Genomic DNA, 27,432 nt, shown 5'->3' with positions numbered 1-27,432 from the left:
CCACTCCCAGATGGCCACCGTCCCTCCTCGTTTGCAGGAGAACTCTTTAGGGGAACTACTTTATCACGGCTCTTCATTTCGAATCAGAGCAAACGAGACAGACACTGTACAGTATGTCATGTTTTGCCTCCTACACAGGTATTGAGGAGAAGTCATGGTGGATTGTCAATTTAAAACAGAGTATAATTGTCACAAAAATGTGACACGGTCTGGTGAAAAGGTCCGCATGTTGGCAATTCTCAAGTCGCACAAATGACCCCACGTTTTTTTACGTTTTTTACCCTGTCACAAATGTACTGACGAGATTCCTACCCAACACGCAAGCAACTGCCATCATAATTGGCTTTCAGGGAGTTGTCATGGCTCTATGATATCAATTATAAACATTGACTTTTTGGAACACACTCACACTTTTTCACAGAATGGAAAATAGCAGTTAGAAAATAAGTTTCAGTACTAATCCAAATGTGAACTGAACTGAACTGGCATTATCTGAGATCTATGCTGTAGCTGAGATATTGATCATTTCCAGGTAGAGCCTGTTGTCTGATGTGTAGTCCATATGTCTGTGCAGATTATGGAAGGACAGTTGTTTATTTACTCTGTGAATGCATCGATCTGTTGCAAGTCACTGTTTCGAGCTCTTGGAAATTGTAATTTAAAAAATGCCCAGAACTCTGTTTATTAACGGAAGTGTGAGAGGAATGTGTGATTATGAAAATGGCTATGAGGGCCTGCATGATCCCTCAGTGTGACCGCTGCCCTCTGCTGACGTGCTGATTATAAGAGGATTCATTTGTTTATGTTAATGTGATCAAATCAAGAGCACCCATTGAGTAACGCATGGCTCCACCTCAAAAACCTGAGCTTTCATCTGTGACCTACAGTACATCAGGGAGCAGCAGGGCGCTAACGAAGGAAAGCTTATCTGCTGCCATTTCAGAATTGTGGTCATTCAAGAGTATGTTAGGGACAACCTACTGCATTACAGTACAGTTTTTCTTTTGTTTAAGCCGACCTCCAAAAATAGATAGGGGACAGGGCTTCTTTCGCTTCATCATCTTTTCAAGATTATTTCAATGCCAAGTGTCAAGTATACGTCAAGAACATGTAAAGTATACAGTAGAACTTGCGTAGGTTGGATAAACGTGTAGAGTAATTTTTTGTTACACTGGCAATTTTGTGACATTTCTTCTTTCTTTTTTTTTTAACCCACCCTGACGACAATTTGGTAGTAGAAGGAGCCTCTAGTGTCAGAGACACAATATCATCTTCTACCTCCCCTCAAATCAAAACAATCATCCATCTGAAAGAGCAAAAGATAAATCACAGACATCATAATGCTCTATTAAAAGCACTTCACAAGAAGAGGGTGCTTCAAATAAAGCTTTACCAAATATTCCAATGTGAAAGTTTAATTCTGTTATAATGATGTACGTTTTCAGATTTTATTCATCTACTGTTGGATGGCAGAGGGCACCAGTGGGCAGTATGTTCATTCAAAGGCAACTAACAGGATGTCCATGAAAAGTAGTTGAATGCACTGAGCTCTAGAATGGCTATGCAGTACTTAGAGAGGATGTGTCCCCTTTTATTGGGTTGGTCTATATTGATTTATAGAACACTGTAATAGAATATACAGTACCAGTCAAAAGTTTGGACACACTTTTGACTGGTACTGTAAGTACAACGAGTTTAAGATAATATATATATAATTATTGTTGTTGTTGTTGTTGTTGTTATTGTTGTTATTATTATATGCATTGTAACCCTAACCCTAACCCTAACCCTAAATAATAACAATATAATAATATAATATAAAATAATATTAATAAAACAACAATGAACATAATTTTCAGAAAAGGAATTCAAATAGATGTGTACATGTTTCTCTAAACAGAGACAAATATATGATTGTGTCTTTATGCAATAATGTATGCAATAATGTGAATACAGAGAGCATTCAAACCCATCACATATTTAAAAAACGTTCCATCCTCAACAGCTGACTGAACTACTGAACAGAGTACTCCCATCCTGTGAGTTTTATATTTAAAAAAATAATTATTACATTTTTAAAAAAGGGATGCTCTACAATGAGGTGAATATAACATCATTTAACCCAGTTCAACACAAAACACAATCTGAAGAAAGGTGTATGTCAAATCACAATCAAACTTCTAATATAAGCACCCTATAAAATAAGAAAGACAAGAAAAATAAACAACAAATCCATTCTTCCACACCATCAACCATCTAATTATACCAAGAGAAGAAATATAGAGACAGATACAGTAAGTCAAATGTGTACAGTACCTGCCCCAGTGCCTTCCTCCTCCGTCTGTTGAGCCTGTGTGTGTATGGAGCAGAGAAGGACCAGCGCAACTAAGGCGGTGCAGCATGTAGAAGTTGTGGAGAAAGCACGCTGGTCTGGAGGTTTAAATGTCTGTAAGGTTGACCACATCCTCTGTCTCCCACTCTAATCCCAGGGTTAGGTGGAGCTTGACGTTGAGATAACCATAGCTACAGGAACCTGCAGTCATCTGCTCTCCTCTCAGCCCTCAGCCTCTCCTCTCAGCCATCAGTCTCTCCTATCAGCCCCCCCCACCCCCACCCCCACCCCCCCCCCTCAGGTGTTACAGAACATAATCTCTTCTGTGCTTTGGAAACTGCTGCTCATCGCATGCATGCATCCTCTGAATGAGTAAATGTACATATTTGTCTTATTCTGTTGAACACAGTGAATAAATAGTGGAAGCTGCAGGAACGGTCCAAGGGAAAGGGATGTAAATCCAGACGTAAACCTCTTACTGGTGATAATACCCTTCAGGCACAGAGAGAAAGAATGTCAGGTTCTGGAAAATGCAGTGACAGATACTGTATGTCACATACAAAGCGTGACATAAGATTACACAATTTACTGGTAGCAAAAGGGGCTGAGCACAGGGTGAAAAAAACGGCTGCAGCATAGATCAACAGCAATAGCCAGTTATACAATACACAAGGGGGCATTTTCCTGGACAAAGACTAAGACTAGTCCTGGAATAAATCACACTTGCAATGGAAATTCTCAATTTTTAGTCTAGGAGTAAACTTAATGTGAGTGCGTGCATTAGAATAATCCATCATCTGTAAACCACAAACTACATCTTAACTATAGCTTTTTCAACACTCTGAAATTATGTAATACATGTTCCAACATATTCACATAATCTGTTATCATTCTCAAATGTACATCCAATATGAACAACATGCTACTCACCACAAGGTGTTTTACTGATTTACTGAAGAGCACTATTGTTCTGTGTACAGTGTATTGTAGTCGTGCGTGTCTAAACCAGTCAGTCAGCCAGTGGAGGGCTCAGAGGCGGTGAGAGTGTGGCCTAGCACTGTTGCCCTCCAAAGCTCTGGAGAGAGATCCTGGGGCCGCACAGAGCAGCAGACCTTTTAAACCAGGATCAAGGCTGTTAAGTGAGCAGCTGGGTGTGAGAGAAATCCTGGGAGAGGCCCCCGGATAAAAGCCTCCCGACGTTCATCATCTCACGCACAACTGAGCAAGCAGTTGCCCCTCCACTCTCTGACTCCCCTGGACCCGACTCTTGCCGCTTTGCTCACACAACAAAAAAAACACCATGCCGGGTTTATCACAGGTCACATGACAGTGACACTGGGCTGGGAGTCATCAGAAGCCTGGAGGGGGCTGGGAGTGTCTTAATCTGAGAAGGATTTGGAAGGATAGAGAAGGCTAGCACATAGGTCACACTCACATCAGTGAATTATCAAGAGATAAAATAAAATAAATCCTTTTATAGTCTGGTTAGGCTGCCATGAGTTCCCTTATGATCCCTTATGATGATGTTGATAAGAACAGCAGACAGTACTGTAGCTGTATTTTTATACAAGAATGTATTGTTTTCATATGTTTTTTCACCATTTAAATCTATTTGATGTGGGGAACTGTTTGTTTTACACTATAGCTGTGATTACCAGCTGATCCGCTAGTCTTGAACTCTCTTTCAACTCTTGAAACAAAGCCAACTTGTGTCCTGGACAGACTAGACAAGAGGCTCTTTCACAGAGTCTATCAAGAAAGGAACTAGATTACACACACAAACATAATTATTGCATAATTAACATATCCTCCTCATTACTCTCTGTCCACTCCAACACTACACACACACGCACACATGCAGACACAAACACGCACACACACATACACACAGACACAGTCCCAAGAAGACAGCCAGAGGAGGGTCAGAGAAATTAGTCACTTACGTCTACAACCTTGCAATGACTGCCTAGACTACTATTACCACCTCCTCTGTTACTACTAATGCTGCTACCAATACCACTATTACAACTGTATCGTATTCCACCTGTAGTAGACCATTTAATGCTAAAAATGGCATTGTCTACTTTCATTGTGCTGACTTAATTAATCCTGACTGTGTTCTGAAATGGCTGTCACCTCTTAAAGAGCAGAGGTCTGTTGCTGACATACTGCCAGGCCAGTCTAAGAGCAGCAGGGTTCTGCATGGGAGGTGTTACCTCCTGCTATGAATGACGCTCAGTGCCGGCTAGGTGTGAAAGGACATGAGATGCATCATCATCTATCCAACCCCAGAGGTCAAATGTGTGTGTGTGTGTGTGTGTGTGTGTGTGTGTGTGTGTGTGTGTGTGTGTGTGTGTGTGTGTGTGTCTGAAGGAGAACTACTGAAGACAGGTGGGTGGGTGTGATGTTTGAGTACAGAAAGCTCCTTTATCACATTGCCCATAGCTGTTTGATCTGAGATGCTAACCGGAACTGACAAACCTTGCACTGCACTAGAATATCAACATAAGGCACTAACAGTCGACTGTACTTTGTGAACCTTGCTTTCCATTGTGCTTTCCTCTACCAAGAAAGGGATTCCCTTTGGCTAACACATTCAAGTTAGTCATCAACCAAAGCAAATATGTAATACATGGGAGTAGGAAAGGTATAGTACAGGGGTCACCAATTATATTTGTCCAAAGGCCAGAATTGTTCTAAACATACACTGTAGGGGCCGGACTTTAAAATATGTATATATAAGTTCGTAAACGGTATTTCGATTATTCCTCCCCTTTAATCATACCAATTGGTATTGCATTTTATATTGTTGGAAAGCCTGACTAGTCACCTTTACAACAAGGTACAACTTGTAAGGATCATGCATTAGTGGAATGAGCGCAGCTAACCAAAAAGGTGCCAAAATCCCCTTAATTTATATATTTGTGTTATTTTATTTAGGCATAATTAGCATATTATTGTTTAATATTTTCACTTTCTTACTAAATGTATGTTATTGATGTTCATTAGCCTATATCAGTGTGAACGGACTCCTAACACCGCGGGCCGCCTATTGGTGATCCATGGTATAGTACATCTATTTGTGCTACACGCCTATTGAAGCATTGACATTCTCAAAAGTGCTCAAAGTTGACAAGGACATGCAGTCCCCGACAGCAATGCCTATATGAATGAATGAATGAATGGTCTGAATGGTCTGAATGGTCTTTATTCATTCATTTATTCATACAGTACACCTATTCAACAGCCAATTGACACAGCAGCACAATACAAAGACGTTTGTTGCTTTATTTCTTTGGATAAAGGCCATAACATACGGCTTTTATGTTGTATCGAGAGGTACACGGGAGGTATGCGGTCAAGGTGAGAAGGAATGAATGGCTCATTATGAAAAGAGGAGGTAAAGCTGGTGTCTAATGACCGCAATGTAGGCGGTTCAGTGGTTCGATCCCCTGCTGGCCATGTGTCAAGGTGTCCTTGGGCAAGACACTGAACCCCATAATTGCTCCCAATGAGCGGGCCGACACCTTGCATGGTAGCTTGCTGCCATTGATGTGTGAATGGGTGAATGAGAGGCCATTGTAAAGCGCTATAAGGCGCTATATAAGTGCAGTCCATGGCATTTACCATTCACATACAGTACAATACTTCACCAGATCCACTGTTCCACTGTGCCAGCTGCTGTCATACAGTAGCTCACTAAGGATTAACTCTCTCTGTCTCCCCCGTGCTCCCATTAATCATCTCTGAGGAGGTGAGGACAGCTGACCCCAGGAGAGACTTAAGGGAGAATATGAGAGAATGGGTCTGATTGAAGTGTACATGTACTGTGTACACTAATCAGGTCTCCTATGCTGTAGATATTTGAGTGGAGGCGGGAGGTTGGAATTCAAGCAGGAGGTGGGAAGTGGGAGGCGGGAGACAGGAAGCTGAAGGTCCAGGCCAGAGCAGAGCAGAGGCAACGCTGGCCAATGATTTGGGCAGTAATGAACACATGCATTTGATTAGGGGGACATGCTGTCATTGATAGATGCTGAATAGCATTCAGGATACAGAGGGAGAGAGAGAGAGAGGGAAAAGAGAGGAGGGATGTGATTCAATTTGAATTTCAATCAAAGCAGTCAGTCAGAAGGTGGAAATGGAATTTGCCTACACAAACAGTAGGCCTGTGAGCACATTCAATAGGACAAACAATGCATATGGAGAGACGTCTTTCGGCATAAGATTCGAGGAGATCTGAGGAGCGGAATTGATATGACCATGAAGCAGACAGACAGCTTGAATTCCACCAGCTCCATTGGGATTCATCATGCTGGGTTAGCTTTGACATACCCTGGGGTTACTGGTACGCTCGCTGGAATCCAGCTCGTTCATGAAGAGAAACATGTAAACTCATAGTGCTGGAGATCAGGCCATCTGTGCTGTCTGTAAGAATTAGACTGGATGCGATAGCCAATGGCAACACTATGCAAAGAAATCTGAGTTTAATCATGAGGAGAGCCAACCAATGACAGGGAGAGCCATGTCAGTGACTGGGTTAAGACAGATCTGTACTGGAACATTTAGAACTCATAGATCAGTTGGCACTTATTTTTTAAATAATGAATTAACAATTAACAAAGAGAACATCCAGTATAGAATATAAAAGTATCACTTCCAACTACAGCCTTGCAGAGTGGTAAAACAGCGGTGCATGGAGCCAATCATGTAATTCAAAAATCATCCGATCAGCCGTCCATCCTCCTGTTGCTGCAAGGAGAGGACACCATGGGGATAATCCGGAGGTGTAATTACTGTATATGTGACGACAGAAACCATGACGACTAGAGCCATAAAGATGGCATTTTAGCAGCAGTTAGGTGAAAAACAACCATAGTAACAAATAGAATAGAGCCATCACACCAGTGAATCACCCGGCATGGTGAGCCAGGTGTGAATAAACAGAGAGGGGAGGTCAGAGAGAGGAGAGAGAGAGAGAGAGAGAGAGAGAGAGAGAGAGAGAGAGAGAGAGAGAGAGAGAGAGAGAGAGAGAGAGAGAGAGAGAGAGAGAGAGAGAGAGAGATATGCAGGCACAATGCAGGCTCTCTTTTCCTCTTGAGAAGCAACAACATCATGGGCAACATTACTCTGGGGTGAACCACATGACTACAAATAACAAATGTTTGTCAGATGATAATATCTTATATATAGCCAGCTGAAAGACACAAGATACTCATTCACAATGGCAGTTTGCTTAAGGAGACATGGTGACAAGAATTGTATCTCCTCATACACATCTCGTTACCAGTCAGCCTGGGATGAAACCGCAGGTCTGAGCTCTTTTCATTCCAGTAAGAGCTGAGGACATTTATTTTCAATAATATCAATATATCCTAATAATACATATTCCTACATGTACTGTATATTAGCGTAATATGTGTGTGTTTGATCTGCAAACTTTGGCTTGAAGTCGTGTTAATATAAGACTACCTTAAGGATGAGTCAGAGGGATATAATCCTAGGAAACACGATTGCTTCCTCCTGTGAATCTGTTCGACATCTAGAAAAGGGGCACTTCAATACTGAACACAAGATGGACAAACGTCACTAAAATAGCCTTGAAGAATAGCAGAAAAGGAAACATCCATAATGAAAGAATTTTCACTTTGAGTGCACTTTCTCTAACTGGAAATGTTATGTTTTTTTATTGATTGTACATCCTGTGTCAAGCCCTGAGTAGGAGGTATTACAGAGCATATTTCTGAGAAAGGTTCATAATTGTATGGCCTTCTGATTTCTATAGAGGTATTGGTTCCCTACATAGTTCATTCTGTTTGTATGAGGTAGACTGGCTAGTCTCAAACAGTCTTTGACAGTCTTTGACAGTCTCAAACAGTGGCTTTTGAAGGCTATAAAAGAATCATTACCCCTACACCACTTCTTTCTGTGAGGGTATTTTGTGACTCTGTATTTTGCGACTCTGTATTTTGTGACCTCTTACCGTGAGAATAATTTATTTAAATTGTGAGAACAACATAAACACAGACACAGGAATAAGAAAGATTTAATGGAACATTCAGAAACAGAAATCAATTTCAAATGTTTACTTGTGTGTGGATACTCAAATCTGAATGAAATGAAAGAAATAGAGCAAAAATACTGCAGACCACAATAATACATACATTTGAAAGAAACATAATGATTTATAATGTTTCAGTTTATTTTTGCAACTAAAGGCACATATTGTGTCATGTTACGGCCACGGCGTTGTGTATTTCCACATCCACCCACCTCCAGCTGTACAGTATATTACTTCCTGGACCTTTCATTCAACAGATACAATACAAGACACTGCAATACAATAATATATTATGATATATTATGTTAGCAATACAGAACGGTAAATGCTAAGTGGAATGCTTGGGACGACCCAACTCTGATGTCAACCCAACTCTGATGAAGTTGATTTTGTGATAAGGTAAGGCTTAGTATAGGGCTAATGGTTAGGTAAGACTTACGGTTAGGGTAAGGGTTAGGATTAGGGATAAGGAATATACAGTATTGTAGTTAAGGTTAGGGATAGTGCTAGGGCTAGGGTTTAGCATAGGATCGTTCCAAGGATCCCGCTTAGCATCTACCAATACAGAACCGTGTTTCAGAGATAGTCAGAGGATATTGTTGTTTGTCTGTTGATTCAGCTGATTATTGTTGTTGCTAAAAGTGAGACAAACCATGTGGACACGGTCTGTAACTATATGGTATGGGAATAAACATCACACCCATAATAGCTATCTGACTATACAAAAATAAATAAGAAAACACTTAGTTGAACGTAATGAATAATGAATATCCATCTTTTGGGATCATCACAGTACTGCTACTGGGTGAAGCCACACACACACACACACACACACACACACGCACACACACACACACACACATCCTTAGATTAATCAGAACTATTAGAAGGAAAAACTCAAAACTGCAAGATTTCTAGGGCCAACTTCATCTTCATGCCTGCTTATGGTCCCGCCTCCGAACGAGTCCCTAAGGAAAGGTGAATTCCTCAGGTACTACAGGTGTTGATGTTCTTGCCACTGGCTGCATCCTCCACCAGGGAGAGGTGGTGGTCCGTAGAGAGGGTGAGGTGCGAGATACAGCCCACCAGACCCCACATGTACTGGCCATGTGTCTGCAGACTGATCTCCTTCATACCACCTGCAAGAAACCATCGACAGTTATATGGTCCTCACCAACACAATGATTTACGTCGTCGTTGAAATACAGTATTATCACCACTACCATTATGCACGTCTCCATGGCAAAAGCACACTACACTGACCCAGATAAAGCATGGCGTTGGTGTTGAGCTGTCTCATACTGCCTGGTGACTTCCCTGTGCTGCTCTCATCATGGTCCACAGTCAGCCTGCCAAATTGGCCGTCTCTGACGATGAAACACATTAGATTAGATTAGATTAGATTAAATTCAACTTTATTGTCATTGCAGAGTACAAGTATGAGACAACGAAATGCAGTTTAGCATCTAACCAGAAGTGCAAATAGTGATATAAAAAGATGATATAAAAACATGCTATAAAAACATGACAATGATAGTGATAGGTACAGTATGGCAAGTACGGTAGTATATACAGTTATGATCTATGTAGAGTTAAGGTAGCTTATGTCCAGCATGTAATGTGCAGATGTATAAAAGAGGCTATATCAAAGAGGTATGTGCAAAGGTAGTATTGTGAACAGCAGTAGTGCAAAGGGAAGAGTGATCACATTGACCAGGGGTGTGGAAACAGCAGTAGTGCAAAGGCTAAATTGGAATGTTCACATTCTCCGGGAGGGGGGGGGGGGGGGGGGATACTGAAACATGGGGTCACCACTCAGCATTCACTGTCATTATCTCAGCTGACAGATGATCACTATACCCTTGTTCGAGCGGTCAATGGCTGTGTTCATTTATGGATAGTGAAAAAAAAGCCAAGTGCAATGTTTCTAAATTCTAAAGACAATGTGTCACCTGACTGCTTTGACCCAATGCCATCGTCCATCGTTGAAGGTTCCGTTGATCGTTACTCTGGCAACACCACTTCCAAGATTATAGCTGAATAGAGAGGTTCAGGTTAAGGAACCCAAGTAACTACCCCACACACATGGACACATGCACCCACACCCACAGCCAAACACACACACACACACACACACACACACACACACACACACTCTCTCTCTCTTTCTCTCTCACACAGCTTGCATGGTATATGGGGTACCTAAATATGAGAGCCCCATCCTTTAAACCCAGAGAGACAAAGTCGCTGTTGGCCCTCAGTGTGTGTCCGCGCCATAGCAACAGGCCATCCAATGCAGAGCTCTTGAAGCGCAAAAATACATGTGTCCTGGAGCCGGACAACCTGTAACAGAGAGAGAGAGAGAGAGAGAGAGAGAGAGAGAGAGAGAGAGAGAGAGAGAGAGAGAGAGAGAGAGAGAGAGAGAGAGAGAGGAAAGGGGACATAATATATATATATATATAGATATATATAGATATTATCTTATCTTGATTGACTGGAGTGGTTATTAGGATAATAATAATGCATAAGATGCATAATAAAAATAGAAAATCTAATCACTACTAAAAGAGAGGGGGTATTGCACATTACCTTTTTAAAATGTCCCTGTTGTTGTAATTGAGGTAACTTCGTCCAATAAACTGGGGAATCTCAGTTGCCTCAGTGACTGTTGAGGATAGAAAGGATTACTGCACTTACCAATAATGTCCACTAGGTGGCAGAAGAGCTTTTCGAATAGAGAAATTCAAGTACACAACAAGATATCCACAACAACAAACTGATACCGAACTGAAGGTATACTTATTATCATTAGACAGAGTTAGAGTTAAGGGACTTACAGAAGTCACATGCTGATATCAATTCATGCATGCTAGTTTGTTTATGGAATTGAAGAGTATGCACCTGAGCAACACATGACACACACGCACACGCACACGCACACACACACACACACACACACACACACACACACACAGTGACTTACAGTTCATGCAGTGAGTCCCACATTCTGCTCAACAATACGAGAGGAAAGAGCAGAGGAGAGGAGAGAGTAGAAGGAGAGAGTGCGGGAGATGGGTGTGCATCCACAGGACAGGAGTCGCATACAGGAGACCAATAAATAAATGGATAGGCTTAGGGAAACAAACAATGTCACAAAGTCCATGCATTATCTAGGAAAAAGGAAACACTTCCACCTCTGTCAGGAATCATTAGCAACACGTGTCCGACATAGTTTGAGTGTTTGCATTGCTTTTGTAATTCTTAAAGAACTTACCCATTTCATTAATGACCATCTTTTATTGTACAGTGAGAACTTCATTCTAAACAAAAATGCACTACAGAAATCTAAGGTAAATCTAACGGTGATGAAATGAGACCTCACCTCGTTGGCAGTGCTTGCCAGCGTACCCCAAAGGGCACTCACACTCATACAGGGTCCATTTAGGTTGGCATGTACCCCTGTTGGCACAGGGGCCGTCCACACAGGGGTGTAGGGAGTTGTCTACGTTCACCCCGTCAGAGAGGTCCCGAGGCAGCTGGAGACGGTGTTCATTCACACTGATCTGACCGAGACGGGCAGAGGAACAAGTCGACGTCAAACCATAGTTTTTCAGTCAAACCATACGGGCACAAGAGGATGAGTAGAGAGCAAGAACATCTTCCCTACAGTAGCAGATATCCAAAAGCATAATTGCAAAAAAAGTATTACGTCATGAAAGGTCTGTAAATGTATTGTATGTACAGTATATGACACATTCCCTTTCCGTTTGACGCTGTTCCCTCCATGTCTCAAACACTATGGGCGAGCTATTCCCTATTCCCTTCTATTCCCTATTCCCTTCTATTCCCTATTCCCTTCTATCCCTATTCCCTTCTAGTCCCTATTCCCTTCTATTCTCTATTCCCTTCAATTCCATATTCCCTTCTAGTCCCTATTCCCTTCTATTCCCTATTCCCTTCAATTCCATATTCCCTTCTAGTCCCTATTCCCTTCAATTCCATATTCCCTTCTAGTCCCTATTCCCTTCTATTCCCTATTCCCTTCTAGTCCCTATTCCCTTCTAGTCCCTATTCCCTTCTAGTCCCTATTCCCTTCTAGTCCCTATTCCCTTCTATTCCCTATTCCCTTCAATTATCTATTCCCTTCTAGTCCCTATTCCCTTCTAGTCCCTATGCCCTTCCATGCATTGCAATGAAACCCTGGTACCTTCTGGATGCTCCCGGTGAAGGGCTGTAGCAGAGCGGCGCTGCTCTTGGTCTGGATGTAATCTGGGACTCCTCCGATGTACAGGGGGCTGCTGCATCTGATCTGAGTGAACACTCCCTGCACAACCAGAGTCACAACAGCTGTAACAATCGGCTCAGTGCTGTTCACTATTGAGAAGAACATCGAGGAACAACAGTATAGTCATATAATGTATTCTGCTGGTTTTCAGTTTACAACAGCCATTTTGAAGGGCATCATGATCACTCTTTAATGATCACTATTTACTGAAACGGCCCTAACGGTTTATTTAACCGTTATTAATATGGTGATATTCCCAGTTAGCTCTATGCAGTTCAGTACCTCTGCCATCCCATGTGTGGGCATCTGATTGTCCACCTGAACGATGCCCTCTCGACCCGTCCTAGAGACCCGCAGCTCATGCCAATCATTCAGAGAGAGCCTCTCCTCACTCCTACACACACAGATACAACAGCCTTACCAGCACTGAGAAGACCCACACACACACACACACACACACACACGGACGCACACACGCACGCACCGCACACACACACACACACACACACACACACACACACACGCGCACACACACACACACACACACACACACACACACACACACGCACACACACAGACGCACGCAAGCACACACACACACACACACACACACACACACACACACACACAATTGTCAGGAACAGACTCCTCGTGTACTCTCCTCCATCCTCCACTCCGTCCTATCGAAAACTCATTGGAAGAGAAGATTTAGGTTAAAATGAGGTTTCCTCCCCTTACATGCGAGGAGAGGACGCGAGGAGTTGTGTTCCTAACAATTAAGAAAAGGCTTTCCTCATTCCACCTCTTTGGTCAAAGGGATGTAATGACCCGGTTCTACAGACAGATGGCAGTGTTCCCTCAGAATGCTCATAAGGTATGGAAGGTAGAGGCTAGAGACATACAATGTCAAGTGGAGTACAACAGTCTGCTTCTGACTGACCATCGAGAGACAGTTCAGAGGTATAAGAGTGAGCTTGCCTGATCATGGCTGGCCCAGAGCCGCAGTCAAACCGGAGCTCCAGGTATCCGCCCACCAGTGTGACAGACAGGAAGTCCCTGCTGGTGGAGTCCTGGCTGTAGAGCAGTGTGCCATCAGGGGCTGCAGGCTGGAAGGTCATCTCAAACTCTATAAAGGACAGGTAGTGCTGGAGGGGCCGAGGCCAGGGGGCGCTAGCGTACGACTGCAGAGACGCATTAAAGTGTGGAACTACCAGCAGGAAGCCTGTGGGACAACATAGGGAGAAGGGCTCTGTGTGTGTGTGTGTGTGTATGTGTGTGTGTGTGTGTGTGTGTGTGTGTGTGTGTGTGTTTATGTGTGTGTGTGTGTGTGTGTGTGTGTGTTTATGTGTGTGTGTGTGTGTTTATGTGTGTGTGTGTGTGTGTGTGTGTGTGTGTGTGTGTGTGTGTGTGTGTGTGTGTTACTCACCCTCCTGGCATAGAGGACCTCTGAAGCCCAGTGGGCAGAGACATATGTACCCATCTGCACGGCTGACAAAGCAGGTTCCTCCATTGGCACAGGTGACCCCTGCACAGACAGTGGCACGGCACTCTCCTACAGGGTGAATTACATGCACAAACAACCTTGTCACACACAACAATAATTCATTACAGTATGTGTGTATGTGTGTGTGTGTGTGTGTGTGTGTGTGTGTGAGAGAGAGAGAGAGAGAGAGAGAGAGAGAGAGAGAGAGAGAGAGAGAGAGTGTGGGATCAGATCACAAATGGTAGAAAAAATAAAGAAAAAATAGCACTTTTTCTTTGACGTTGACAATATTGACATTGACAATACAGTCTTTTAACACTGACAAATCCAGACTGCTATTGTCTGAGTACCACATAGCATTCATCAGAGCACTCTTCATCAAGGAGTGGAAGCCAGACCTCCTCCCTGTCTCTCTGCATGGTATGCGGAAGGACGGATGCCTTCCAGAGACTGCCATAAGAAATGAACCTCACCGACACAACCATAACCAGACAAACACAACTTGGTCTGGCCTCAGCCAAGTGCGTGTGTGTAGACACGACCTTCTGTTTGTCTCCATCTACACAGAAGACAGACTCACCCACATCCACTCCACTTAGAGCTTGTCCCATTGGCCAGGGCCTCATGTCCATCACTCTGCCATTGACGTTGAGCTTCTGGATACACCCCTGAAACCCGCGATTGGTCCCTGCAGTCCTGACCAGCCAATAAACATTAGGGGATCCGCCCATGTAGAGAGGGGTTCGGAACGTGATCTTAGTGTAATCTCCCTGCAGAGAGGACAGAACCCCACAGACAGACAGTCAAATAGGACTATTACACCTGGGAAATATTTCATTCGAAAAATGGGACAGTAACGACAGAAAATTGATATTGATACTTCTGGTAGCAAGTAAAAAGGCTATCATAAGAAAATGGTTAAAGCCAGACGTACCTACAGTGGATGAATGGATAGATATAATTCATGATATATATATAATGGAAAAGATGTCAAACTCCCTTAGAATTCAGGTAGAAAAATTATATCGGATCTGGACGAAATGGACGGAATATGTTAAACCTGTACGGTCAGATTTCTGTTGAACTGTTAAAAGAACATGAGAGGGTGATGTAATTTTGTTTATTTTCTCTATTTTCAAATCATTTTCTATTCTAATCTGTCATAAATAATGTAAGATGAAAGCTCCCCATGTTCTCTCGCTATTTCTTTTTCTTTTTTCTTTGTTTGTTTTTGTTTTGTTTTGTCTTTACTTTACTTAATATAAAAAAAAAAAATTACTTTGGTCATAGGAACTGAGTTGATTGTGATATGTTGAATGTAATGACGATTGACAATAAAATAAATAAGACTATTACACTATGGGCCCTATTATGCACTTCTTAACTTGCCGTCTTAAGTCTTAATTAAGACGCACCGCCAGGTTAAGACCTACCGCCACCCTTATTATGCGCTTCATACACGCTACTGCTATTATGCAGGTGTTGATAGGCGCCCACACATAAGCCGTAAGACTCCCGTGCATATATTACTCATTGTGGGAGTGTTCATTATGTTAATGAAGTGCACTAGGCGCCCCTGCTATTATACGATCTGACTTTGCGCCTAGCGCTAAGAAGTGGTTTGAAAAGTTCTTAAGTTTAGACTTCATGCACGTTTTGAAACACGAGCGCGCCTCCGCGGTTTGCGCATGCACTTCTTAAGAAGTGGGTCAGCGAGCATGCGCAAACCGCGGAGGCGCGCTCGTGTTTCAAAACGTGCATGAAGTCTAGCGCCTATGAACTGCATAATAGCATAGCGCTAAAGACTCAACGCAGCCGGTTCTTAAAGGGAATGGCACCTGGCACGCTGATTGGGTTGATTGAGAAGACGCCCAAAACACACCCATGACTAATTTCTGGGGTTAGCGCCGGGTTTTAGGCGCCCACTACCGCACGCATAATAGCAAAGTGGCCTTGACCACGCCTCCACGTCTTAAGTTTAGATCTACCGCCTCGTCTTATTGCTTAAGACTTATGAAGTGCATAATAGGGCCCTAGATGTTCAGTGTGTAGTCACACAAATGCTACCAACAGTACTGTACATGGGATGAGATGAGATCGATTGGTTTGAACGCCCCTCACTTGTGATTCTCCTGTGACAGGTGGGTCATCGTCCAGTCTCAGCAGGCCACTCGAACCCTCCCTGTAGATGACGACACGGTGCCACTGTCCCAGTGTCACCTGACTCCCACTCACAATCTGAGCACTCCCTGTGCCACAATTAAACCTGCACAGTGAGAGAGAGAGAGAGAGAGAGAGAGAGAGAGAGAGAGAGAAAAGGAGAGAGACAGACAGAGAGAGAGATAGAGAGAGAGAGAGAGATGTGTGTGAGAGATACAATGTGACTAACTGACTGACTGACTGACTGGTATCACCAGGTACCCACCCGAAGTGGACTTTCCCACGTAGGAGAGCCAGGGAGGTGTAGTCCCCAGACCCGTGTTCACTCTCCCCACAGAACAGCAGCAGGCCGTTCTCAGAGTCAGCCTGAGGAGACGGGAGACAGGAGACAAGACTGAGCCCCCCTCCTGCTCTGCACTCTCCACAAGTACCGTACCACTGACCCAGCCCTCGGCCCGGTTTACCTTAAACTCCAGCATGATCTCAAAAGAGTTATAGGAGTTCTTCAGAGGTTCAAAGGTCACATGGGAGAAGCCGTACATCTTTGGATACTGCACCACCACAGCTAGAGGACAGAGCGAAAAAAGCAATGAGCTCACATTCAGGGACATAACGTAAATGTTGACGGCAGGGTCTTCCTCCGGCCTACCCTGAGAGCAGGCGTCACCTCCCCGTCCTAGGCCACAGAAGCAGCGTGAGCCCCCGTTCTGGTAGTCATCGACGCAGACACTTTTGGGGGGGCAGACGGCGTCCTCACACGACAGGTCATAAAGCCCCCTCACCTGACCCCTCCACTGGGTCCTGGGGCTGGGAGGGGCGGGGGAGAGGGCAAGAGCCGGGGGGGAGGGGGCACTGACTGGGGCTGAGCAAGGGGAGACATGGCTGGTGATGTTGGTAGGCCGGAGGGTGACTGGCATGTTAACAGAGTGTGGAGACAACGTGAGGGTCACTGGGCTAGTGGTAGAGGGAGTGTTAGGGGGAATGGCCGAGAGAAAGACGGGTATTGTAGTCTTGCTGACAATGACAATGGGGCCAGAAGCAGAGGTGGTCAACTCTCCGCCCATTAGAGGAACAGGACCCGGAGTCCTGGACCTCAGGTGACCTCTTCTGCTCTCTTCTTTAGAGGAGAGAAATGGCTGGAGAGAAGAAAGGAGGACATCATCATGGAGTGGCTGAAAGTGGGGGATATAAACATGTGTTATATACATTAACACCAGGTCATTTACCTGCTGAATGTGGACACCATTTCCAGAATCAGAAACCTCCTGCTCATTCACATAAGGGTTGCTGGGGTAATCCTGACCCATGATCCCACTGCCTCCTTCCTGCCCACCTGACACAGGACAGAATGAACCACAATTCTTTCACAAGCTGTTTTGTGTTTTGTATACAGTTTTTAAAGTGTTAATAAACGACACCCCCCCCGTCACCCGTTCCCACCCCAGCACTCACTGAGGGTCCGTGCCGGGTCACTGAGGGCGCTAGGTGGGCTCGCTCCATAGGCGTTGACTGCCTGGACTGCAAACTGGTACTGAGTGCCAGGGTCCAGTCCTCTCAGAACCACAGAGCTGCTTCCTACTGGGTCCTGTATGACTGTCCACACAGCATCCACCCCTGGTCTGGGGGGTGGAGACAGAGAGTGACCTAACCATGTACACTATGTACAGCACCGCCTACAGTGAACATAGCCGGTTCAATGCAATAACCGAGTTATCAATATTTCATGACAATAATGTAGTTTAGGACAAATAGGTGATGGATAAGGTAATGACTCTCCCTCACACTTTACTGGGTCAGAGAGTGAGCTCATGAGCTCATGTATAATAATGTCCCATTTACACACTTAGATCAATATCTCAACAAAAGCACTTATGATAGGGTGGTGGATAAGGTAAACACTCTCCCTATACATACACATCAGGGGAGGCTGGTGGAGGCGGAAATCGGAAAACAGGCTCATTGTAATGCATGGAACACATCATAGTTGGATACATTTCACTGTATACAACATACTGGTAGTGTACAACATCAAGGTACGTGTGAGCCTGATATACAGGTACTTTCAAAGACTCATTTTGCCCTTGCTGAGCATCCTTTGACCCTTGCTGAGATGGTGTGAACCATTACTATAGAGTCCTGAGTCGTCAAGGTCTTCACAGCACGTCAGTGAAACTCACTGAGCTCAGCGAAATACAGACAGGTGAACTCGGGTCTGCTCTTCCCTATGTCTACAAATCCACACAAACTACTCCCCACTGTCCAACCTTCAGACCTACAGTAAAGAATTATACCAGAGCTCATCGGCACTAGCTCAATCAGAGGTCAGAGAAATAAAATATTTAGTAGCGTCAGCGTATCGGAGTATCATCAATACATCCTCAGAAATGTAAAAATTCAGAAAAGTAAAAACAAACAGGTGATGTCGTTCTTGACCTTGATTCCCTAGGAGGGGGAGAGAACAGGGTAGCTCTCATGGCATACTAAATAGTAGAACCCTACAGAACAACAATGACGCTGACATATATATTGCACAAAACAGAGCCAGAACAATCTGGACTCTGGAGATCTTAGTCAGCGATAGTTGAGAGGACAACTGTGCTGTGCCTAAAGGCAGTGGCGGGCGGTGCATTTCACACCTAGGCCTTCAGTGATGTCCGACACATTCCTACCTGAATTATTCTACCTCTTAATACCATCGTTATGACGCCATGGCTCTAGAAACTAGACAGAAACACAGTATAACCGGGCGTTACATCACCTTAACATAGTCAGACAAGTACAACAGAGTTATATTAATATTTCCGAAGCATTTTTAATCAATAAATCCGCATTTACAATGAAGAGTGTTAAACTAACATCTTTAAGATCGCTACATTACCCACGTCTGTCGTCTCGTCCACCATAATAGCGACAAAGGGTGCCTTTTTAATCTCCATTTTGATCTCTTCTCCCATCACTTAAGCAATAGCAAAAATCAGGTCGTTTTGTATTTTGCCTGACGTCCCAGTAAACACTTTGTTTGTGGACAGGTGGTAATGTAAATCTGGGTTGTTTTCAGTCAGAAAAGAAATAAGCTCAACGTAGTTTCCTCTGTTTGTGGACTCGGTGCTTTCATCGTGTCCCCTAAATGATAGTTATTGTTTACCCAAAAACAGGACACAATCGATCAGTATTATCGATCAGTCAACGAAAGCTTTCGTTGTGATGCTCCGTTTCCCTGCGCACTTTCGAAAGTTTCACATCTACCGGCATATACGCATCTCAATAGTGAATATCAATAGTGCGTATCAATAGTGCGTATCAATAGTGCGTATCCAATCAAAAGACGTGCTGGGTGCTGACATCATTGAGCCTTCCAGCAGGCTCCGTTGTTGCTTTTGCTCGCATCTACGTAGGTTTACTAGGAACGCCACAGGTTTTCTCGTTCCAACGTTAAGTTACAGGTCGAATCGGCGGCACCGCTTAACGTGCAGGCAGGCAGATTTTGGAGCCCCCTAGCAACACATTTTGATTGGATAAAAGCTCTAACATAAAGGCCAGCCCTCCAAATCTCAATCGAAGACTGGAAGCAGCGCAACCAAGAGGAAAGCTATGAAATGAAGAGAATAGACTATGGGGAATCATTAATACATATTTGTGGAAAAAATATATTAAAATAAAATGTATATTCTGATGATGTTTAGGCCAGCAGAGAAGGCCTTGCTGGCCCTGACGGCACACCACTGCCTAAAGGAGAATACTGTCATTCACACAACACTAGAGCCATTTTAGGATGGCTTCTGTGCTGGGGGTGATAGGAGACGAGAGTTTTCCTTCTGCCTTAGTCATCATGACATCAACCTATCTCCCGCTCTCTCTAGTCATCTAATTGCACATGGTGCCAGTATCCCTCCTCTATCCACCACAGATCAGATTATAGACAGATAAACTGTCCTTTCATTCTGTCTGGACTCAGACACATCCTCGTTCTCTCATCGCGGTGTGTGGTCTATCTGAATATCACAGATATTAGGGCTATTATGGCAGTTCTTTAGACAAGCCATTCATTACTATAATAAAAATCATACCTCACACGGCATCAGTCATCCGTTCAGCCCCAACACACCATTTGGCCAGTCTCAACACGCTAACAACTGCAATGACCTGTGAACTCCCATTCAACTCCATCTCAGACCATAAGAGACGTTGAACACAAAATAACTATGTTTTAAGTTAGATATTTAGAGTTAAAAGCCAAAAAAAATAAGGAAATTCGATTGAGCACCGTAACTCTAAATCTGACGTATTCACTGGCAGGGTTTTTCAGCACACGCGGCTGGGTGTCTCTATATTTACTAATTAACTTTCCTTTAAATCCTCATTCCAATAAATCAAGAAGCTCATCTCCATTGAGCTGTCTAGCTTTCATAACTCCCCTGCCAAAGCATTGCGGTGTCTGCGTGACAGATCTTTAAAAACCTTAACCGCGTGAACCTCTTCCAAAACCCATTCTCACGGATATTTCATCTTACTATTCCCAGATTGTTTTCCCTCTGTTGCTTTTGTTAATAAAAACCTCATTTTCTGGCAAGCTGTATGTAAGACCAGCTGTTCTGAGAGATTGCTATGCTTTAAAAAAAAATCACAAGTTTTTGTCAAAGTCATTTAAAAGATAATTTTTATGCATCATCATAAACATTAAAAATGAACCAATCCAAAGCTGTATTAATGCAATAACAACTAATGCAATAAGTAAGTGTAACAGAAATATCTTACCTGATGTAAGACACCAGGAAATGAAGGACAGGTGTGCTGCCCTCTCTCTCACTCTGTCTCCATGACAACCCAGTTTCAGTGTCCGAAACAGCTTCTACCCTTGGCTGTGAGGGGGCCGAGGGAGCCATGCACATCTCTATTGGTGATGGGGGTGGTGGGGGGGGGCAGACACAAAAACAAATCAAAGATGAGCCATTTTGCCTCTATTATTTTCTATGTCCATGTTAGTAGAGCAAGCGTGGGTGCAATCAGAGGGCAGTACTGTAGTAGAGCAATGAAGACTCCGCACACCCCCACCTATAAACCCTGCCTCGGTGTGAACACCACACGCAATGGGCTGACTGGTTTCTGGGCTGATTGTTTTCGGACTGTTTTCTTTCGTACAGGCAGACCAGGCTGGCCAAGGTGACTCTCTAGCATCCCTGTGGTTTTTCCTCTCACCTGGAGGGAAGGTGTTGATTCTCCGTGGCACGCTGGGTCGACCCTCTCCCGCCCATCCATACGCACCCACACTGAACACATACTGAGCTGCAGTCTTCAGACAGCCAATCTCTACATCCTTACAGTCACAGGAATATACAACACAATAGAATGGAATGAGCACAATATAAAGGCATATTTGTATCTATCAATGATATCAGTTCAATGGTAACTATGAGTTGAAGACAAAAGAATGATTAAACAATAAACAATACGTCTTAATGCACTTACAAAAGAAGTCTGTCCATCAAACTTCACCTGAAGGTAAATGGGAAAAAGAGACGGTAGTCTAATGAAAATGTCAAAGGTATGCAGAGTAACATACATATTACTGTAGACCTTTTGTTTCATTACATACAAATACGTAATCATAGGTTGTATGACAGTGACTATATTTTCAAGAGGTTTCAGATTGTAATAAATAAAATTAAAATGATACATAGAGGCATAGTTATAGTAGGTACATAGTTAAAGTAGAGCTCACAGCAGCTAGCATGTCCAGGCTGAGAGGGACATTCACTGCCAGTGCTGAGGTTGCTGGGTGATCATCATTCGTCATCTCAGTGTAGAACACCTGCAGAACAACACAAACGCACACAAAATGTGCACAAAAAGATGCACAATGTGTGTACACACACGTAGATGAGACATACTGCACACACAGTATGCAAAGTCAACTTTTTGGGTGATCAAAAACAGATTAATTCAATAGAAAAAACATGCTTATGCCATGCTATAAATTGATTATTGATTATACTGGGAGGGTGGCAGTAGCAGAGGATGACAGGACAACAGAGTCTGTGAGAGAGAGACAGACACAACACAGAAGCATTTAAACTCATCTGAGAGCAGACTGCTGAAGCGTGTCTGGGCCCTGAACTGACTTATCTCATCGTTTAGCAATGTGACGCTGGACCTCATTACAATCAAAGACCAAGCCGTTGTCAGAGCTGAAACACTGCATGTTGTTATGGTAGAGCAATTACAGCAGCTTGCTGGACCACAGCGAGATCTGGTTACTGCCATGCTGAACAATATCTTTACCACTTAGGCTTGTATAAAGACAATTAAACAAGACAATGGAACTGGGGATGAGACAAAGGGCGAGGACAACTGCAACAAAGAGGTGCTATTAAAAATAACTCATGGCCTCTCGTCTGTTCAGAAGAATAACCGTCACAATGCTACTGTACCAGCTACAGTAGCATTTTTATTTGATTTATTTAACCTTTATTTCAGTCCCATTGAGAAGAAGGTCTCTTTTACATAACACACCGTTTACAACCATGCAGAATACAAATACAAAATGACATTTTTCAACAAAGAGGTCCTCAATCAAAACTTTAAACTGCTCGAGGGGCACCAGAAGAACCAACTGAAGCGTTCTCTGCAGATTGTTCCAGCAGTGAGGTGCACCACAACTAAAAGAGGATTTACCCAATGTGGTGGAGACCCGAGGAACCTCAAGAGTTAACTAACTCTGAGAACGAGTTAGGGTTAGGGTAATTGTAATAGATGTTCTTGAATTTCAATAATGAGGTTAGGTTTATACACAACAAGGGAGCAATGAAGAGGTCTACGGGACTCTAGCAAGGTCCAGACAACCTTTTGATAAAGTATGCAGAGAGTATTAAAACTATCACCTGTGATAAAGAAAAGGGCGCTATGGTCTCACTGACAGCTTAATCACTCCTTACCTCTCTCTCCTGGCACATAAACAAGAGGCCAGCAAGAGTCTCATGTGTCTAATTGGATTGAACTGTACTACTTCTGTCTTCCCTCCTAACATCCTATCTGAGCTTGTGTGGGTTGACAGTTGGCACAGTACAATGGTGCTGACCTTTGAACCCTCGCCAGGGTAATCTGCTGGAGGGAATCTAAAGCACATGTCTTACCCCCTGCTTTCAAAAGTGACAAGATGACCGCCTTCATTAAATCATTACACCTAACTTAACTTAGTTGGAGTGATAGTTTTCATATTTTTAGAGTCATTCAATGTTCAGTTTTACCTGTCGAAAGAAAAAGCGTTTTCAACCGGTATTCCACTGAATTTCCTAAAAGGCATTTTCTTTCTTTCTCATTTTTTTATATTTAGCATTTTTCTCCTCATTAAGACAGTAAAGACTTGACAACTCACGACAGGCCTTGCTAAATCATGGCATTATATACAATACAAGTCACTCGTGAACAAACCATCTGCATCTAGTTTTTTTTTATTTAAAAATTCACTGGTAATTAGACTGCTCTCTGACAGACCAGACCACTCACACTCACAGTCCCAATCACTTTATAGACGTCCCCTGAGAGGGACAGACTGCAGGCAAGATGACTTTGACAGAATAACAAAATCACCACCTGACTTCACTAAGCTGTCATCTGGAACGTTAACATGGATCATTAATTTCATCATTTCCAAGCTCAGGGGCCTTGTCACAGCGCTACATCACACAACTATTAGTCTGAATAAATGACTTGACAGTAATTAAAAACAAAACAAACAAAAATCAACTTTTCCCTGGAGAGACTCTGACTTTGTTCCAGGACTATTCATTTGTAACAGCAGTATGTGTGTGTGGTTTGAAGTATGTGTGGTTTGTAGTGTGGGAAGCTCTCATTCATAGACAATCACAACACAATGGGGTTTCTGTCTACCAGGAAATTTCATTTGGACCAAATTCAATTAGAAACAAACTATTTGTGTGTGTTAGGGAAAGGGAAGATATATAGGTCAGTCACTGCTCATGAGAACTTCACTAGTAACTTCACTAACATTGTACTGCCACAGTGCAGTGGTGTAGGTGTAAAGGTAGTTCAATTACACCCTGTCACAGTGAGGTATGGCTCTACTGTAGTTTGTATTACCTTACAGTAGAGTTAGTCTGTATTATCATACATACACCCTGTCACAGTGAGGTATAGAATGGTCTGCCTTACCTTAAAGTTAGTCCAACAAGAGCATATTTTAGGTGATTAGAATACGTCATCATTATGTTGGCATAGCCCGCAATCAAGTTGTTGAGGTCACAGCAAATTATTCATGCCAATTTGGGGTCACGAAAACATAGACCCTGTCACAGTGAGGTGTAGTATAATGGAGTAGATTAAATCTGTATGCCTTTACAGTAGAGTTAGTCTATATCAACTTACAGTTGAGTTAGTCTGTATTACCTTACAGTAGAGTGAGTCTGTACTACCTTGTAGCCTGTGACAGTGCTGACATGTCTCCAGGGGATTCTCCATTTGACCCTCACAGCAGTGCAGTTGATGGTCTCCAGCTCAATGTCCAGAGGAGGACCTAAACGCTCTGCAGGACCAAACACTAGGTTACTCATCTTTAATGATAGGAGGATGACCCGCCGCCTGTAGGACCATTCATTACCAAACAGAGCCTGTTGATTGGTACCTACCTGAACTTGTTGATGCCTTTGTTGACTTTCGTGACATTTTACTTTTGCAATGCCTTGTGTCATTTCACCAACTCGGTCTCAATATGTCATCTGCAGACAGTGTCTCAAGCCTCAGTGATCACAGGCGTGGGACTAAATTGCGTCTGCAGACATTACTGCTGTCCAACACATTGAGCAGCTGTGATAACAGGACAGCAGCTCACACCCGTCTCTAGAGGCAACTATCATTTACAGTAGGCTACACCTTATTCAAAGCACTGTATCGTAGCATGGCAGTCTGTCTAATGAACTAGCTACGACCAGCCATTTGAATAGAAAATAAGACTATTGAAGGAATTTTCAGTATTACAAATTGCAAGAGCGCAGTTATGTGATTGACTCAAAATATGTGAAGCATGCATTCATTCCAACAATCAATAATTGGCACTGGAAGACAGCTCTACATCGGGTCTATTATACAATACATAACAGTAACATGCTGGGTGGAAACTTTGCCTATAACACTGTGTAAAAAAAAAAAAAAAAAAAAGAGCCATTGCTTTTTGGTCAGGCTGCATTTGTAAATAAGAATTTGTTCTTACATGTTTGCCTGGTTAAATAAAGGTTAAATAAAAATAAAAATATTTTTTGGGGATATCTACTACTTCATAATTTCAGAATGTACAATAGCCAAGCAAGTGAGGGTAGGAACATGACTTACCTGATCCTCTGACATGCGTCCTCTTATTTGCATACGATATTTTGATGGGGCATATCAACACCAACAGAATACATATCTTTTGACCCAAGACATCCATATCTAATCCAAACGCACTGGATCTTAACTGTAAACGTCGATCAAAAAGTTTGGGCGGATGGAATCATAGCAAGTTGTGCGCTCCGTTGTTTACGCAGGCAAGGTTCCCACGCGGAATACACTGTGCAGGTGATCTAATCTTTCCACCAGCATCAGCAGCTTTGGGATAAAGAGGCGGAGAAGCCTCCTCCTTCACAGCGTCCCGGGACGTTTAAACGTGTCGGCGGGAATCATCCATCCAGCCTGTTCAGTGTGGGCGTGCCTGCCGTGTACACAGAACTTCGTGAGCTTAGAATTATAAGGTTCTATCTCCGTCTAGGGTAGTTCAGAGATATTGAGCGTCAAAGTTTTTACATTCCATTATGTTTTATGAGATGGAACCTGTATTTTATTAATTACTAACTCAAAAATGTCAACATAAAAAAAAAAAAACAGGCATTAATAAACACCTAATGGATCAGATTATGTTAAAACAAAACTCCATTTTGACAAAAATGGAGATAGAACCTTATAATTCTAACGTCACGACTTGTGGTAAGCGCGTGGTTTGAGCTAGTCGTACAGGTCACTGTGGCCTTTTCAAGAGAACCTGCTGTGCTGTGCAGCGCACTACAGTCCAGATGAGACGACGGTGAATGCGGCTCGTGAGTTAAGAAGATAAAGCATTGTAAATTGGCCAGATGGAGCCTGCTAAGGCAACTGAAATATAACTTTGACAGTTGTTTCCAGGGGTCAGTGTAGGCTACTCAACCCGTGAAAAAGACATTGGTTGATGGCTCAATGATATGTTTCATGTGTGGAGGAGCCTTTATGGAGGACATCCCCTAGCCCTGGCTGCCCCTTCTAAAGTGGGTATTCATCCAGCTGTAAGGGCCACCATGAAGTGGCATGATATTATATCAGTTATCAGTTTCGTGTTGATGTATAAATAAACTATCATGGCACGTCTGTCTTTGCAGAAATCCTTACAGTATGCCATGATGTTTCCAATAATATTGGAATTATTATGCAGATTATGAAAGGTTATTATGCAAAGAGACATGAGGAAGATGTGCTGCAGCTGCATCGTCACAGAGACCAGAGACCATGCAGGTGACCAACAGTAGAACGTTGGGAGGTGAGTGGTCAGCACAGCCGGCCTCATCTGAGAGTCTGTGGAGACTTCAAGACATGTGTCGGGATTTTTAGTCATTAGAACTAAACGTATGATGAATCATTATAGACAGGTGTAGTTACATAATAACTCCAAACATATAGCATAAATAAACTGACTGAAATAAAGTTATTGTTGATTAGTAGGGGAGTAGAATCATTGGTTTAACCCTGCCTCTTGCCATGGCAGGAGACCATAGCCCACAGGCTAGATAGGCGTACACTAATTCACTGAACCATGAGTAAAAAAAAAAGAAAAAGCACTAAAAATAGCATTGTTTTGATCAAATCAAATATCACCCAGTGCTTTTTGGTAGAGATAACAGACCCTGAGGTATAAGCTTTACCAGCCAATTCCCAGAAGGACAGTTTTAAAGAACAATGCCTTGATAAAGGGTGTACATCTCCCGTGTCTGTACATGTGCAGCAGAGTGCCTCTCTATCTGACTTCATATCGTTGTCTGGTATCAAGCCTTATCTGATTTCCTGCTATTAATCAATATGCATTTACTGGATTCTTAGAA

At 43.1% G+C, this 27,432-nt stretch overlaps 1 protein-coding gene across 1 annotated transcript; it reads right to left on the bottom strand.

Moving 5' to 3' along the window:
* Window positions 1–9,377: 9,377 nt before the first annotated feature.
* On the bottom strand, window positions 9,378–25,757 carry LOC308156139 (pikachurin-like; the record flags this gene model as incomplete). The annotated part of the gene is made up of 23 exons (XM_080529495.1): window positions 9,378–9,529; window positions 9,654–9,757; window positions 10,343–10,426; window positions 10,593–10,733; window positions 10,980–11,055; window positions 11,374–11,397; window positions 11,773–11,953; window positions 12,598–12,714; window positions 12,958–13,069; window positions 13,654–13,897; window positions 14,102–14,227; window positions 14,739–14,928; window positions 16,280–16,424; window positions 16,584–16,684; window positions 16,783–16,883; window positions 16,968–17,228; window positions 17,771–17,937; window positions 21,074–21,209; window positions 21,515–21,632; window positions 21,785–21,811; window positions 22,038–22,127; window positions 24,748–24,857; window positions 25,661–25,757. The coding sequence occupies 23 exons, from the start codon at window positions 25,755–25,757 to the stop codon at window positions 9,378–9,380; spliced, it is 2,904 nt and encodes a 967-aa protein (XP_080385621.1).
* Window positions 25,758–27,432: the final 1,675 nt, after the last annotated feature.

Source organism: Nansenia antarctica, assembly GCF_963989245.1.
Source record: "Nansenia antarctica genome assembly, chromosome: 4".
Taxonomy (NCBI): Eukaryota; Metazoa; Chordata; class Actinopteri; order Argentiniformes; family Microstomatidae; genus Nansenia; species Nansenia antarctica.
Note: the sequence above shows the minus strand (reverse complement) of the source record. Positions and strands in the feature narration are given on the sequence as shown.